This window comes from Lygodium microphyllum, chromosome 16 (assembly GCF_053477565.2).
Source record: "Lygodium microphyllum isolate KBCC chromosome 16, Lygodium_microphyllum_v1.1.10, whole genome shotgun sequence".
Classification (NCBI taxonomy): domain Eukaryota; kingdom Viridiplantae; phylum Streptophyta; class Polypodiopsida; order Schizaeales; family Lygodiaceae; genus Lygodium; species Lygodium microphyllum.
The window spans coordinates 124977702-124996243 of record NC_141150.1 but is presented as its reverse complement, the minus strand read 5'-3'; the positions used below and the strand labels follow the sequence as shown (position 1 = coordinate 124996243).

At 41.2% G+C, this 18542-nt stretch overlaps 1 protein-coding gene and 1 pseudogene across 1 annotated transcript; both read right to left on the bottom strand.

The window, feature by feature from the left end:
* Positions 1–13: 13 nt before the first annotated feature.
* LOC148023386 (uncharacterized) lies at positions 14–950 on the bottom strand (annotated as a pseudogene).
* Positions 951–12153: 11203 nt separating this feature from the next.
* On the bottom strand, positions 12154–12528 carry LOC148023385 (mannose-specific lectin-like). The gene has a single exon (XM_087695392.1). It carries the CDS (start codon positions 12526–12528, stop codon positions 12154–12156), a length of 375 nt encoding a protein of 124 aa, XP_087551518.1.
* Between the last annotated feature and the right edge of the window lie 6014 nt (positions 12529–18542).

Below are 18542 nucleotides of genomic sequence, written 5' to 3'. Positions count from 1 at the left end.
CTTCGGTGTATCCCTATGTGGGCAAACCCCGAAATCCTGTGCTAAAGGTACCTATAGCTAGACCCTTCCTCACTAGGATTACATAGTTAGCCCCTTGGCTTATAGGGGAGAGGCACAAAAATTTTGAGAGGGCTTTCATTGCCCATACATAGAATCGGCCGAAGGGTGTGAAGTCTATGTGCAGGATGGCAATATCTTCCTTTGGCATCCTCTCGATATAGTGTACGATGGCCGCTTGTGAGCCGAATGCCTTGCGCGTGGCTCGCCCATGCGTCCATGTCAATTACGTTCTCCAAGTACAAGACATATTAGTACTAGCAGTAAAAACCAAACTGTACTGAGCGACATAAGGTGTTTGTTTACCTCATCCAAATCGTCTTCCTCTTTGTTCGTGTTGAGGTTAATGGAAGACCTTTTGTGTGTGGTGTCTTTTTCTAGCTTCGAGTCGGGCAGGGGGTGCATCATCCTCTGCAATGAGCAATGCTTGGATGGCCATGAATTCCTCTTCTGACACTAGGTCTTGCTCTACATTCTCGACCTCCTGGTTCATGAGGGTGACAGTTTCTAGTACAGAATCACCAAGGGGGAGGAGCATGTCACTCAAGGGGTCAGCAGTGTTGTCTAAGGGGAATTCAGTCTTGATGGCAAGCATCCCCCAAGCATTCGTCCATTCGAAGGCTGCATGCTTTATCCAAATCATGGAGAAAAACAGGTAATATCTCGCCCTCATTAAGCTGTAGAGGAATCCATTTATCCTTTTTAAGCATCCAATGCTCATAATGAAAGCGAGTATACGATGTTGTGCGAGATCTTAGGTATCTTATGCTAATATTTTGCCCCATGTTGCATCTATAAGTGTACCCATTGTGCAATCCTTCCTCCACAATTGCACATTTCTCACCAAGTAATGCCTCAAAAAGCTCAAATTCAACCTCCTTGTATACAAACATAGTAGTAGTTTGGCTAAATGGAAGGTCATGAAAAATGTGCACAAAGACATGGATTGTGCAACACCAACTCAAACCCAGAGATCTGGACGTTGTTCCAAACTTCATTGATGAACAAATGTCCATACTGGTCTTATGCTTGAGGGCAAACACTGACCAAGCATCTAGTTGGGGCCATTCTAAGCTATGAAGATCAGGTGGTGAGAGAGGTTCGAGTTTACCATACTCTCCCGCTTTCTTAGGAATAATATACGTATGCGAATAAAAGAATACCCTCCTCTGATTGAGCTGTGGTGGAGGCATTCCAACAAACATCACCTCCCCAATGCTCGTATAAATCGATGTGAATGTACCTGATAGACTTTGGAGAGGTTGCTCTTCAATGCGACTTGAGGGGAAGATGACTACAAAAGCACCAAAGTAAGTAAGCATGCAATGATTTATATTGAAGTTGAAGAGCAACAATGTGATACACGAAACAAGAAACCTACAATTCATAGAGAATGCCCTCTGTCAAATGTTATTACGTACATGTATGTCCGATAATCCAATGGACAATCGCCACCACTCCGCACATGTCTTAAGCCTTGAAACCAAGAAGCCTCCCTTTCCAATGTTGGTCTAATACATCGCGTTGCCGCACACGATAAGGGCCAATCACTGTGGGTTGCATGTAAACCCAAGAGCCTTTCTCGAACCCTGTTGCTACCCATTCTCCACCATTGTTCCGTGTGTTATGCAACACAAGTTCTTCAATCTTGTCTTTTGGTAGTTGATGGTGTGTGCACGGGGTGGTCATTTGAATGGAGGAAGGGGGGAGCTAGTATGGCTTGAGAAAGCTAATGCGAGCTTCTAAGAGGTTTGGTGAAGTGTAGGTTGTGGCAGCAATGGATAGCTTGAGAGAGAGCTGATGGAGAGAGTTTTGATGGAGAGCTTTGGTGAGGTGCACCAAAGGAGAGGTTGAGATGTATGCATCAATGGAGACCATGGGAGCCTCAGATTAGGTGCACTAATGGAGAGCTTGAGAGTGGAGAAGCAACGGAGAGCCTGGGAGGGATGGTGCACTTGTAAGCTAGGAGAGCTTGAGAGAGCTTAAGAGTGGAGAAGCAATAGAGAGCTTGGGAGGGATGGTGCACTTGGAAACTTGGAGAGCTTGAGTGTGGAGAAGCAATGGAGGGCTTAGGGTGCAGAGGAGATGATGATTCTTAGCAATGGAGAGGTATAGAAAGCTTGCTTGCTGCAACAATGGAGAGCTTGAGAGGTTTAGAGAGAGAAAATGGGAAGGAGAGGATGTGGACTAACAAAAAGTTTACTTGCAATCAAAGGGAGCTTGGGAGAGGGATACTAGAGATAGGAAATGCTTTTTTGACCATAGTATAGGTTGGGAGGGAGTTTTAGAGGGAAAAAGTGAAGTTTTGAAAAAGTTTCATTCTCTAGGGACGAAGACATAATGAGGCTAGAAAAGTAGACTTCCCCCTACTCTGTGGAGGGCCCCAATTGTTACCACCATCCTCTTCCTATTGGCCCATTCATAATCACCCCTTAATCTAAAGGGCCCTTTTGAGGTCCAAACTTTTCCTAATGGGGCCTTCTTTTCCACAATTTTGTCATCTTTTTTTACCTATTCTCCTATCAACTACGATAATTATTAGGACACTTACTGTGATGAATAAGAAAGATAAGAAGAGGTTCCCTAGAGCTGGCCACAATCACCATGAGCACTACCTCTTCTTTCAATCGCCATTTTGAGGACAGAATGTAGTGTGAACTCGCACCCCAGGTTTAGAGAAAGAGAGACAAGGGGAGAGAGAGGCAGAGACATAGAGATAGATAGAAAGAGAATACCATATGACCCCTTGGCCATAGGGCTAGAAAATTGTAAGACTCAAGAAGAGAGACAGAGAGAGAATGAAACGAGAGAGAGAGAGAGAGAGAGAGAGAGAGAGAGAGAGAGAGAGAGAGAGAGAGAGAGAGAGAGAGAGAGAGAGAGAGAGAGAGAGAGAGAGAGAGAGAGAGAGAGAGAGAGAGAGAGAGAGAGAAAGAGAGAGAGAGAGAACCCTATGACCCTTTGGCAATAGGACTAGAAAATTGTAAGACTCAAGAAGATAAAGAGAGAAGAGAGAGAGAGAGGGGAGTGAATGAAAACAAAAGAAGAGAGAGATAGAGAAAGAGATACAAAAAAAGCTAGATAGAGAGAGAGAGAGAGAGAGAGAGAGAGAGAGAGAGAGAGAGAGAGAGAGAGAGAGAGAGAGAGAGAGAGAGAGAGAGAATACCCTATGACCCTTTGGCCACAGGGCTAGAAAATTATAAGACAATAGAAGAGTGAGAGATAGAGGAAGATAATGAAACAAAAAGAGTGAGAGAAAGAGAGAGAGAAACATAAAAAGATAGAGAGAGAGACAGAGAGGGATTATAGAGATCATGGACCTAGATATACCATCTAGCACTAGTGTAGCCATCATCGTTGACCCTGCTTCTAATACTTGCTTCCATTGATCAACCACCAAAGAAGGAGCTTCATAGATAGGTTACTAGGACATCAAAGAGCCGTCTTGATGGATACCTAGGCATTGAGTAGTACTTCAAGTTTGGTGTGCAATTCATTGTGTTGATTACGAAAAGACTCCTACAATTGAATGCATCATGGTCGTGGAACAATATACTTGTGTTCCGATAAGTTTTGGGATGACCAAATTATTTTTGGGGATCAGCAAGGCCAACCATCTTCTATGTAAAACCATCTTTGTAACTATATTAGGACCAATTTGGTTTCCAATTTGTAGATTATTAAGCCTAGGAAGTTGGTTTTTATATATGTAGATTTTTGGTCATGGGATCTGGGCATATAGGCCGCCTAGTTTGCTTTGTGGAGGAGACTTTTTTGAATGCAAGAACTAAAGGAGCTCTCATCAAAGAGAGTCATGTGATTTTCATCAATTCCTGCATGCAAATGAGTAAGAATTAGGTTTATTGCTTTTACATGTGTGTACTCCTATGTGTTGATGTGCTCTATGCATGTTTTGAGTGACCATGTGCATCATATGTGTCGTGTGTGTGCAAGAACTATGAGAGGTCATAGCCACTCATAGAAAACTCCATTTCCCTTCATACTTCAACCATACGATCCTCTCAGCATATAGATTAGGGGGGTATATCAAGTCATCACCATTTTGAGACAAAAGCATCATATACACGATTGTGTCAGATTTGGTTTTGGATGTGCACAAAGCACACCACACACTCATATTGTGTTTCAAAGTGTATACACACCTTAGGTATGAAACCAATTCTTTCCGCTATGTTTTATTATGTGTGTACATGCATCACACTCCGAGAAGAGACCTAGACACTCAATACTAACCCAAAATAGGTCCAAAAAGTGTAAACAGCTGGTGCAAACCCTTAGAACCATTATGGCAAACCCTCGACTAGGGATGCATGGTTCAACAAGTTCCACATTAGTGTCCTTGCAGTGCTCCTATAGCAACATGTCAGTAATGAAAAGTACAACTGCTATGAAGCCAACACTACATTATCACATGAATTTCTAAGGCTAGAGCAAATTACACATAGGTTGCGGGCTAATCATTTTTGTATTGAAAACTTACAAGATGAGTTCAACTCCATCACCAGCACAGCAAATGCTAGAATGACTAGAGCTCGAGATGGCCAATACAGGGCCATATCTATCAAGATCCATCAGTAAATATGCGCACTTTGTGAAAAAGGATCTCCCTACTTTCTAAGATCCTCACCATCGCCTGTGTTCCCATTCACATAAAATGTGAAATTGCCACCAACTTGCCACGCCTCATCTGTTTGGGAGAACTTGAATGGGACACATAAGGGCTTTCTTTTTCACAAATTTGTCATCTTTTTTGACCTATCAACTACAAAAATTATTATGACATTTATCGTGACTAATAAGAAAGACAAGAAGAGGTTCCCCAAAACTGGCCACAATCACCACCGGCACTACCTCTTCTTTCAACCACCATTCTGGGGACTGAATGTAGTGTGGTAGGGGGAATGTAGACCTGCACCCTAGGTTTAGAGAAAGAGAGAAAAGGGGAGAGAGAGAGAGAAACATAGAGACAGATAGAAAGAGAATACCATATGACCCCTTGGCCATAAGGCTAGAAACTTGTAAGACTCAAGAAGAGAGAGAGAGAGAATGAAACAAGAGAGAGAGAGAGAGAGAGAGAGAGAGAGAGAGAGAGAGAGAGAGAGAGAGAGAGAGAGAGAGAGAGAGAGAGAGAGAGAGAGTGTGTGTGTGTGTGTGTGAGAATACCCTATGACCCTTTGGCAATAGGAATAGAAAATTGTAAGACTCAAGAAGATAAAGAGAGAAGAGAGCGAGAGAGAGGGGAGAGAATGAAACACAAGAGAGAGATAAAGACAGAGATACAAAAAAGCTAGATAGAAGGAGAGAGAGAGAGAGAGAGAGAGAGAGAGAGAGAGAGAGAGAGAATACCCTATGACCCTTTGGCCATAGGGCTAGAAAATTATAAGACATAAGAAGAGGAGAGGACGATAATGAAACAAAAAGAGTGAGAGAAAGAGAGAGAGAGAAACATAAGAAGATAGAGAAAGAGATAAAGAGGGAGAGGGAGAGGGAGAGGGAGCGGGAGAGGGAGAGGGAGAGGGAGAGAGAGAGAGAGAGAGAATACAAAAGAGAGAGAGATTCAAAAAAGATAGACATAGAGAGAGAGAGGGAGAGAATACCCTATGACTTTTGTGGCTTCTTGGCATTAGGGGAAGGATGAGGTCCATAGGGGCCCTTTAAGATGCCATGGGCTAATCAACATGATTAAGAGAAAGGCAAATGGGTGTTTGCCATGTGGAGAAGAATGTTGGGTTTTTAAGAAATTCTAAAAGATTCTTTCAAAGATTCCCTGTGTACTTTTTCTCTCTAGAAAAGTGGGAGGGAAATTTTTTGATTTTCGAATCAACATATGCGAAGATTATAGATCTAGAATCTACGCATTGAAATCTTTCCATAGATATGTTACATGATATAGTTTTTCTCGTCCGCCGATTTTAAATTGGTTTTGGTGGGAAATTTTAAAATTTGAAATTCTAGCCGTTTGAAGAAAAGAAGAGCATCCAAAGTTAAAGAACATTAACAAGTTAAGCCAAAGTTCTTAAAATTTTAATATGGCAGCTTAAAGGGCCCCTATGGACCTCAACCTTCCCCTAATGTCACAAGCCTAGTAAAGAGGCCTTGCGACCTAGAAAAGAGGCCTATGTAGCTGGACATAGGCCTAGAAAAGAGACCCCTGTGGGGCCAAAGGGCCATAGAGCTTTGAGTGAATGATGTTAATAAATTGGTATGACTGAATCCTAGTGGCTAAAGGGCTATGATTGAGTCCAATGGCCCTTTGGCCATAGGGCGTGAAAACTCAAAGACTCTTTGGCAATAAAACCCAGTTACATAGACCTAGAAAAGAGATCCCTATGGCCCTTTGGCATAGGGCTAGAAAAGAGACCTCTATGGCCCTTTGGCATAGGGCTAGAAAATTTAAGGACTCAAGAAGAGAAAGAGGGGGGGGGGGGGGGATGAAACAAAAAGGAGAAAGAGATAGAGATTCAAAAGAGAGGGAGCACCCTATTACTCTTATGGCAAGCCGGTCACACAGGCCTAGTAAAGAGGCCTCTGGCAAATAGAAAGAGACCTATGTAGCCACACATAGGCATAGAAAAGAGACCCCTATGGCCAAACGGTCATAGGATTATGAATGAGTGATGCAGAGAAACAAGTGCGTATGAGTCACATAGGGCTTTGAATGAGTGTGATGGCTAAATGGTTGAGATTGAGTCCTCTGGACAAAGGGAGTTGTCACTCTTGGCTAAATGGCTATGATTGAGTCCTATGTCCCTATGACCATAGGAATAGAGACTATATTGCTAAATGACGAAAATTGAGTCTTATGACCCTTTAAGACACAAGGCTAGAGAAGTCTATCTCATCGAATGACTGAGATTGAGTCCTATAGCCCTCTGGTCATAGGGCTAGAAAATTCTAGTACTCTTTTGCAATAGGAGCTAGAAATGAGGGCTATGATTGAGTGGCCACCAAAAAACTACTATGACCACTGAAGCTCTATACCAAGACCTATGACTGATTTTTATTAGCCCTATAATGGATATCCTTATAGTAATAAGAGGTCTTCATTATTGAGTCTTGTGGCCCTTTGGCCATAGGGATATGGATGAGTGAATATAAAAATATCTCTAACTGAGTGGTCTTATGCCTCCAAGGATACCTCTACATCAGTAACAACTCTTCATTCTTGAGCCATAACGCCCAGTGGATTACCATTCGAGACCTAATAATGAGATTGGGTGGTTATTGCCTAGAAAGGAGACCTCATAGAAATCTCTCTCTTTGAGTCCTATGGCTTTTTGGCCATAGGACTATGACTGAGTGGATACCATAAAGCAGGAATAGAAAAGAAACCTCTCCATATTTAAGAAATATTTCTTAATGAGCCATATGGCTATGTTTGTAAGGGCCCTTAAACATTAAGAAACCTTGCGTGTTGAGTTTTATGGACCGTTGACCATAGGACTAAAATAGAGATGTATTTTCAAGGCAGCTAAAAACTCATATGGCGAAAGGGTCGTATGGCTATTAGGTTATGATTAAGTCCCACGGCTCTTTGACCATAGGGATATGGGGTTTCTTTCAATAAAACAAGTTGATGTTCTTGAGAATAAAATCCCTATAGGGCTAGTCATCAAAGGAGAGAAGATGCCTCTTACTTGTTTGAGTGACCACTAATAACTCTTATGGATTTGGCCATAGGGGTGTGGGGCTATTATATATGGTCCTTAAGATCGTTGGAAACACTTTGTAAAAAAAATTACTTTGTGGACACCTTTGTAGGTGAGATGTCACAACAACAAAAGAACCAAACCACCTTTGGTGGATGGCACTATAGAGCCTCAAAAACAATGGGATTTGGATTTCTGCTCACCATCTAGAGGCATTCTAGAGTGGGTTCATTTGTTCTTTAAGGATTGCCATGACTCTCCCTTCAAGAATTGTGGAGCTGTTCAATATACAAAAGTAGACACATGCGGCATTGATAGGTCTTCATGCCTTTGTGTGAAGACAACAGAGGGTATATCTTATCTAGTGAATCCTTTGGCCTTGAGTGTTGTATCACACATGGCTGAGGGTGAGATGATGATGATGAAGGTTGAATGGTTAGAAAACACCTCTGTGAGGAGCTAGTGAGTGCCACCACTTTCATCACTGCATTAATGACAGTAAATCAATATCTCTTGAAAAAGGAAAAATGATAAGAGGAAGCGTCAACATGAAGAGAAAGATGCAGAGCCAATCAAAACTCTGAAGGAGGTGGGGACAACAACATCAGAGGTCAAAGATATTATTCTGCATGCAGAGCCAACATCAGAGGTCAAAGATATTATTCTGCATGAGTTTATAGAGATCATGGACCTAGATATGCCTTCTAGTACTAGTGTAGCCATCATGGTTAACCCTAATTCTAGTGCTTTTTTTGATTCCATTGATCAACCACCAGAGAAGGAGCTTGATAGACAAGTTGCCAAGACATCAAATAGCCGTCTTGATGGATACCTAAGGCATTTAGCCGTACTTCAAGTTTGGTGTGCAACTGATTGTGTTGATGTGTGTTGATTACTACAACCTTGTGTCAGACTCCTACAATTGAATGCATCCTGGTCATGGAACAATATACTTGTGTTCCGCCAAGTTTTGGGGTGACCAAATTATTTTTGGGGATCAGTAGGGCCAACCATCTTTTGTGTAAAACCATCTTTGTAACTATACTGGGACAACCGATTTTGTTTCCAATTTGTAGATTATTGAACCTGGTGAGCCTAGGAAGTGGGTTTTTATACTTGTAAATTTTTGGTCATGGGCTGGGCATAGAGGCCGCCCAATTCGCTTTGTTGAGGAGAATTTTTTAAATGCAACAACTAAAGGAGCTCTCATCAAAGAGAGTCGTGTGATTTTCCATCAATTTTTGAATGCAAATGAGTAAGAATTAGGTTTATTGCTTTTACATGTGTGTACTCCTATGTGTTAACTATGCATTGATGTGCTCTATGCATGTTTTGAGTGACCATGTGCATCATATGTGGTGTGTGTGTGTGCAAGAACTATGAGAGGTCATAGCCACTCATAAAAAACTCCATTTCCCTTCATACTTAAGCCATAGGTTCCTCTTAGCATATAGATTAGGGGGGTATATCAAGTCGTCACCAGTTAGAGACAAAAACATCATATACAGGATTGTGTGAGATTTGGTTTTGGGGCTGTGCATGCAGCAAACCACACATTCATATGGTGTTTCAAAGAGTATACACACCTTAGGTATGAAACCAATTCTTTCCACTATGTTATATTATGTGTGTACATGCACCACACTCCCAGAAGAGACCTAGACACTCAATACTAACCCAAAACAGGTCCAAAAAGTGTAAACAGTTGGTGCTTCCGAAATCTTGTCAAATTTTCTCCAAACAGTCTTATAACCATTATGGCAAACCCTCGGCTGGATGCATGGTTCAACAAGTTCCACATTAGTGTGCTTGGAGTGCTCCTACAACAACATGTCAGTAATGAAAAGTACAGTGGCTATGAAGCGAACACTACATTCTCACACGAATTTCTAAGGCTAGAGAAAATTATGCATAGGTTGCGAGCTGATCAATTTCTCATTGAAAACTTACAAGATGAGTTCAATCGCATCACCAGCACAATAGATGCTAGAGTGACTAGAGCTCGAGATGGCCAATACAGGGCCATAGCTATCAAGATCCATCAAGAAATATGCGCAATTTGCAAAAAACAGATCTCCCTACTTTCTGACATCCTCACCATTGCCTGTGTTCCCAGTCACATCAAATGTGAAATCGCCACTAACTTGTCACGCCTCATCTGTTTGGGAGAACTTGAATGGGACACATAAGGGACTTCTTTTTCACAATTTTGTCATCTTTTTTTCCCTATTCTCCTATCAAATACGATAATTATTACAACATTTACCGTGACTAATAACAAAGATAAGAACAGGTTCCCCAGAGCTGGCCATAATCACCACCAGCACTACCACTTCTTCTAACTACCATTTCGAGGATGGAATGTAGTGTGGTAGGGGGGAATGTAAACCTGCACCCTTAGTTTACAAGGATCTTCATCGAAAAATGATCACTCAAGGCATGCTTTACAATTTTTTGACATTTTGGGTGACTAATCTAAAATCCTGCCAAACCTTGCGAATATATCCACATGGTAATATGTTCGGGCTTGTATGAGTTCCACTTTGTAATTTCCCAAGCATTTGAACTCCCGCCCATGAATTTAGCTAGAACTAGCCTTGATAGGACTCAAATTAGAAGAAAGTTGAGTTTTGGCTAGTTTTGGACAAGACCTAATTTTTGGCCAAAACTCCTATATAAGTGAGTGCTTGTGTAAAACCCATCCTTTTTTGCTCCTTTCTCAACTCCCTCTTGTGGAGAGTGAAGAAGCATACTTGCGAGAGCTCTAGTCTACTCTCATGAGCTTGTCTTGGTTAAGGAGGACTAATATATTACTTATGTTTATGCTAAAGCATGTCTATTGCTCTCTCTCTCTCTCTCTCTCTCTCTCTCTCTCTCTCTCTCTCTCTCTCTTACGTTTATGCTAAGGCATGTCTATTGCTCTCTCTCTCTCTCTCTCTCTCTCTCTCTCTCTCTATCTTCTTGCTTGTGTGAATGCATGAGTGTTTGCTTGAGCTTGAATGCACGTGTGTGTGCTTGAGCCTAGTGTAGGGTTTACATTAGGGCTAGCTATGCATTGCATTGAGAGCCCGCAAGTGTTCTTGCCCATGTGCTTGAACCATACTTGTGCAATGAGAAGGAAGTGATAGGATTAGAAGGAGCTTCCTTCAAGCTCTTCTTCTCCAAACCAAGCATCAAGGGGGGCCACTCCAAGAGCTTGAATCACAAGACCTATACTCCATTGTGAGTGAAGCCTCCATGCACCAACTAGGTTGGCAAAGGTCATTTCCTTAGGAACAAATACGATTAGGATAGTGTCTACACAATAGACTACATTGCAATAGAGGCCCTTGAGATTTTAGACTCTCACCACCACCTCATAATGGCATCGCTCTTATGAAGACTCATCTTCGTAGCATTTGTGGTTATGATATGGTTCAAGTAATGGATCTTTTGAGTGAAAAATCAAAATTTAGATTCCTTCCCAAATACTTTGATCTTCTTGATGAAATTGAATATAGCACATATTAAGTACTCTAGGTGTTCTATTTTTTGTTTATTATAAATCATTATATCATTAAGGAGAACTACTATATTTTTTCCCAAATATGAACCTAAAACTTTATCCATCAACATCATAAGTGTTGCTAGAATATATATATATTTTAAAAGCCCATCCATGCTTGGCATTTGGTACTTATTTCTCGCCATTATCTGGTTAAGTGCATAGTAATCTATTAAGAAGCACATGCAACCATATTTTTATTTGCGAGAAGAATGGGAGAAGCCCACGATGAAGAATTTAAGCATATAAATTCAACTAGAAATGATGCATAGTAAGTGCATGAGTCTAGTAGAAATGGTGGATATATTCAAGCACAGACGTGCGAATACTAGAAATGCCGTAACTACATAAGTCTAGACGTGCGAATACTAGAAATACCGTAACTACATAAGTCTAGACATGTAAATCTGGTGAGTTTAGATTCCTAGAAACAAATGTGGGATGAGAGAGAGAGAGAGAGAGAGAGAGAGAGAGAGAGAGAGAGCACATGCAACCATATTTTTATTTGCGAGAAGAATGGGAGAAGCCCACCATGAAGAACTTAAGCATATAAATTCAACTAGAAATGATGCATGGTAAGTGCATGAGTCTACTAGAAATGGTAGATATATTCAAGCACAGATGTGCAAATACTAGAAATGCCATAACTACATAAGCCTAGACGTGCGAACACTAGAAATACCGTAACTACATAAGTCTAGACACGTAAATCTGGTGAGTTTAGATTCGTAGAAACAAACGTGGGATGAGAGAGAGAGAGAGAGATTGCAGACGATGAGAGGTGGCCATTGTTTTATTTAGCTATATAACACCTGGGCCCAATCCAGTTACAACACAGGCAGAAACACCACCCCTCTTCTATAAGTAGTGTAGCTTGTATGTAAGCTACTTCTTGTCGACGCAGTTAGACCAGACGGACACGTCAGCGCCGTCATAGATGACGGCGTTGCCGTCGTTCTGCAGCACTAGCTTGTAGCTGTCGTCCTTGAGAGGCTTGTCGGAGCTAGCCCACTCCACCGTGCCGCAATCACCGAGCACCAGTAAGCGGCCGTCCCTTTGCAGGCAGGCCCGCCTGCCACGCTTAGCTGTGTTGCTGTGCCAGACGGCAGTTCCAGCTGGCGACTTGTACTCCACAAAATTCCCATCACCCTGCATGATCAGAGAATACTGCCCATTTTCCGAGGTCAAGCTCTCATCCATCGCCAGCTCTTGGTCGGCGTACAAAATGGAGCCATGTTTCTTCGCCTGCTCTGCTGCCATTTTTCTGATCCTGATCTTCAGAAGGTGCTATTAGTTCTTCTTCTGCACTTGATCATCTCACCGCCGTCTTGCCTCTTTATAGGCGCTAACGTGCAGGTGATAATTGCCTATTATGTCCGCATTATCTATATTCGCGGCATTATCTTTATTATTCCCTTTTTCCTTTATGCTCATAATTATAGCATTCGTGGTCCATGGAGAGAGTGGACATAAGATGCGGTGTATGCGCCGTATCGAACAAAGCTTGGCATGGAACACCATACCACCCTTCTCCCATGTCCCCACCAATAGCAATAATACAAGATACAACACAAGCACTCATCACTCGAACACTATTCACAATATGCCCACCGAGGAAACCCAAAGGTAGTGTAAAAGAAAGCATCCGTTATAAAGAGAGGGGGTGTGTGTGTGAAAGAGAGAGAGAGCGAGACCCCCACACACACACAGCGACCTTATAGTATTGGTAGAGACATGTGCCACACGATCTCTACCAAAGCATTATCTATGTGCTATTTATGGTTATGTTCTTATGTTCTTAAAAATCTCACCACGTTGCTACTTAATTGAAAACATTGGAGGAAAGAGAGAGAGAGCTAGAACACTTGCAAGCACACACACCCACATGTGTGCACACACACACACAGTACAACACACCATCCTTACAAAAGCATTATCTATGTGCTATTTATGGTTATGTTCTTAAAAATCTCACCATGTTGCTACTTAATTGAAAATATTGGAGGAGAGAGAGAGCTAGAACACTTGCAAGCACACACACCCACATGCGTGCACACACACACACACAGTACACCAATCATCGGTGTACCAAATCGGGTTTGTTCTCATGATATAGTTTCTCTAGCACTATGGGGGGGTCACTCGTTTTTAAAATCCTTTTTTGCATATTATTTACTTACAAAAGGCTTCCATTTTAAAGGGGGCATTTACATATTGAATAGAAATAGAGCGTGTTTTAATAATTAAAAACTCATAGATAAGGGGTTTTAAAAATACGCCTTTAACACATGTGATATAGAGGGTTTACGGATAGCAAACCGGCCCTTGAGACATTGTGAGAAGGCCTGAGAGAAAGAGAACCACCTCTATAAATAGTCCTTTCGAGAGCCTTGGAATGAACAACAACCAAACATGGTCATCGCCAACTATAGCTCGAACAATACCAGAGCTAGATTGTCCTTGAACATTCACCATGTCACCAACACCCAAAACAATAAAGAGACGCGGAAAATACACAACTTGAGAATTGCTCTAGGCACCAAGATTCAATCACAGGGGGCTTAGTAGGATGAGAGGAAAAACTCACACTCTCATGCCACTCTCAAACACTACCCGAGCACCTAGCAACAATATGGAATCTCACCTCTCAGTCTCCTCATCACCGAAAAGAATCGAGATTCTCTCCGAGAAAGGCCATAGAGGATCTTTCTTTGCTTGCGTGTGTGTTTTGTGCCCGCTTCTTCTTCGGCTCAATCCTTGGTATCTTGTTCATGTTCTTCGTGTGGGCCAAAGAGAAGCTTTCCTTGCTTGATACAATCCTTGATATAATCATCATAGAAAAAAGAAAGCTAAGTGCTAAGTTAGGATGCATGGAGAACACATCTCCCTCATAAGAGTGACATTGAGACTGAGCACGCATATACAAGAGAATTAAAACTCCAATCAATTCCAATACCCTTCATAGTGAAACCATATACACACATTTTGTTTCACGTCACTTGGGCCAAACCAAGAAACGACTTGGTTGGCCCTCCTCTTGACCTCGATGGAGTGAAGTTTCTTTGCCCAACAGAATTTGTCAGAAATGTTTTATTTAGATTGACAGATCACAGCAGACAAAGAGACCCAAAGTGCAAATATCCAATGAAGCTATCAGAGCTTCAACACATAGGATTATCATGCACACTATATCAAAGATTTGTGGAGAACCACCAGGCTGAACCCTAATAATGGACAAGTGGCAATATACTTTGTTCAACAAGTATATTGGCAGGACATATTAGGAAGGCAAGTTATGTGGCAACAAAGAGCCAAGAACACTGGCGTTGGCATGGGTCATCCCATCAATCGAAAGTGGCAAGAGAGATGGGCATAGAATTGAAGTGGACAAAGCCTGTGGTACTCACCACCAACGACCATGACATCTTAACGAATTTTGCAGTCGAAGGCATGACTTTAGTGACACAAGGACTCACCGTAGACACTATGGTAACTTGCGTCCATGAGCTAGAGTTGAGAATAGTTGAAATGGAGTTAGAGAATCAACGACTAAAAGGAGTATGCAAGAGATATGAGGATGCACATGCTCCTCCACCTCCTATAATTGACAACACTTTTTCAGTTGATAAGCTCACACAAACTCGTGATTTTGTAAATTTGGATTAAGACTTGTTGATATATAGACAACTTTTGTATATATATTGGTATTCAATTTCAAGACTCGATACATGGAATATAATTTTGAGATTCTATCTAATGTATCGTTTATGATCTTCTTTTCCCCTGCTATGTTTTTTTAGTCTTTAATGCATGTTATGTTGTCTTCACTCTGTCAATAGCAGGGACTATATCATCCACATCGGAATTAGTTGAATCAACCTCCCATTCGTTCTCAGACTCTGAACCTTGGTCTTTAGAAACAACCTCGTGCATTCGTTTTGGATGTGGCTTCCCTTATACATGTGTAATACGAGTCGTAATTGATGACGACCTATGAAGCAGTCGCATATTACAAAAGCAGGTACTAGGTCTCTTGCCCTTGAAGCTTTTAAATGATTATGCCTCTTAGTATGAATGAGATCATATGCAGACCAATTTCGCTCACAACTGCCTGAAGATGTTGCCACTGATAATACCCTTCTTGCCACATGTTGAAGCTCTACTTCATTAGAACCATACTCATTCCACCAAACAAGTGGACTTAAGCATGTAATGGCATCTAAACACCACTTTTCACTAAACTTTCCCTCTAACAAAAAACCGTATGTGACCATAAAATGCATGCTTTCCATCTTCCCCAGGCAATAGCGGGGCACACACAAAGTGGAAATATCGAGTCACCTCATCATTCTTTGTTTGATCATGCAATTGAAACGAAGGATCTAGCATGAATGCAGCGCCATGTAGGAGAGTGTGCATCATTGCCCATCGTCTTTCTGCACAATTGGCTATCTCTTTACGCTCTACGGGCTTCAATTTTTCAAATGCTTTTACCTTGCGTATTGCTTCAGACATGAGCCAGTATACTTTACTAAGTACAAATTTGTCACTGTCCACAACTCTTAGCAATTCTACAAATGGCTTAGTGACACTCACAATTTTGTCCACCTTGACCCAAAATTCATCTGAGCTGATTGTTGCTGCGCATTTCGTTGCTGTAAGTGCATGCATCTAATGCTTATGACCCATCCAACCTATCGTCCATCTGCAATTGTTTCCCTCAATGCATCTCCCACTTCCAGTAAACGTTCAAGGACATAATAAGCAGTAGCAAAGCATGTAGCACAAAATATGCATAATACTTTTTCTGACCTTGTGCGAAAGAGTACATACGTAAATTGATGCTCCCTGATGCACTTAACCACATGATGTGCCTCTACTAAAGTAGGTTTAATAAAACTCATTGTCCCTATATCCTTGAGGAGTAAACTGACTGAGTGTGTAGCACAAGGAACCCATGTAATCTCTTTGTAGTTCTCTTGTATAATCATCCCTGCTCCTTTATAGTTAGAGGCATTATCAGTCTTTATAGATGTGACATTAACAGGTCCTCCAACACGTGCAATAGCCCTCTCATATATCTTTGAAATATACATGGAGGTCTTCTCTTTAAGAGACGTATCTATTGCATCCAAAAACACTGACCCCCTTGGACATATACGCATGATATTTATTAGAGGCCTCTTCTTGCGATCTATCCATCCATCAATAGCTATGTTGCATCCGTAGGCAGGTACATAATCAAGGACAGAACGCTTCAAGCTTTGCTCAAGTCCACCTTTGACTTTGTCTAAGTACTCTGTGCACATCTTATTGTAGTCCAGAAAAACAAACCCAGGATTTGCACCCAAGCTTTGCAAGAGACATCAAAGCATCTTGAAATAAGGGATTTCTCATTACATTCAAAGATATCCTACAAGCAACGAAAGCTTGTGTACATTTCAAGTGCAACTCTAGCATTGATGACTTATCAAATGCACTATACAGAGTTCCTTTCTTTGATTTGTCCATGTTGTTAGAGCATCTGTGTTCCTGAGAGCCTGCAGTCACATTGTATCTATGTTCTTCGTCCATCAACTGTGAGTGTTGTGATGAGGAGCCACCCACATGTTGTAGTACATTCACGAAATTGCTTAGTGCATCATTATGTCTTGTAGTAGACGTAATTTCAATAGTGTAACCTCCCCCCCACTTTCCAGAGGCCTTTAATTTCTGAATATATTGGGAAAGCTTTTCATGTACATTAGAAGGTGGATTACGACAATGATTCACGTTAACATGCATCCCTAGTAGATGCTCTTTAGTTCTAGTTGCGCTAGCATGGAACTCATGCTGACATGACTTGCATCATACATGAGAAGTGTTCTTTCCAACTTTTAATTCTTCAACATATTCCCACTCATTACCACGAGTCATTTCAAATTACAAGAATTTGTAGAATTAACCAAAATAATAATAGGGGAGATGCAAAGATATATGCAAATTAATTAACAATATACATCTGTGTACGCACTACAATCAAATATCACCATGGACAATTAATATCTAAATTAGTGTATCCACCTCCAACACCCAAAGTAGTATTGGTGTGTCCACCCTATTTTAGCACCACAATCCAGTAATACCCAAAATAGCGTGTCCACATTCAACACCCAAATTAGTGTTGGTGTGTGCACCCTATTTTATCACCTTAGCCCACTGGTATCCAAAATAGCGTGTCCACCTCCAACACCCAAACTAGCATTGGTGTGTGCACGCTATTTAATGTCTCGATGTAAAGGATAGGTATCCACAACTAGCACCCAATTTAGTTCTAGTGTGTGTACCACATTCTGTGTGTAACCTAGAAGAGTACAAACAGAATCTGGAAAAATTAACCCGGAAGTTTCTTGTATATATAGAGAATATATTTCGATCGAATAATATATTTATTCGATCGAATACAATTTGATGGAATAAGATTCGATCGAATACATCTTGTAAAAAAGCGAGTCAACATCTAAAGATGATGTGGCCTCGTATAATGCAACCATTTATTTCTAGGGGTTCACCAAATACGTGATTATACGATTATTCACGTATAGTCGTATAATGTATAATGCAACTTAGGTGGAAATGTAACGCTCTCTTGATCATTACACACACTATCTAAAGGATTGTAAAGATCCTTTTGCTGGTTGATATCACTATTATCTTCAATTTGCTGGTTGACATCACTTCTATCTTTGATTTGCTGGTTGACATCACTACTATCATTGATTTGCTTCACCTCATTGCTTTGCTGAACAATGTAGAGTAAGGAGGTAAGACTAATCAAACTCAATAGTAGTCACCTAATATTTTGAATTAAATAGACAAAATTAATTAGAGAGGTTAAAGGAGATCTCTACCAAGGTATTGTTTCTTCATGAGACCTATGACCCTTAGGCCATAGGGCTTTCTAGGTCCATGATAGGTCCTAAAAGGGGACCACTTGGCCATATGTATAAGATATATACAGCTTGTTAGCAAAGAATCCCTATATCTTAACCCTATGGCCCAAGGGCCATATGGGTTGCTAGTGGCAAACATTGGGTTTTCTCATTGATGTGGTCTCCTCTACATTCCTATGTCTGGGTGGTCATATGGGTTCCATTTGAAGGCCACTCAAATACAGACCCAAATGATTCAAGATATATACAACTTGTTAGTGAAGAATCCCTATATCTTGGGTTGCTAGTAGTCACTCAAACATTGGGTTTTCTCATTGATGGGGTTGCCTATACATTCCTATG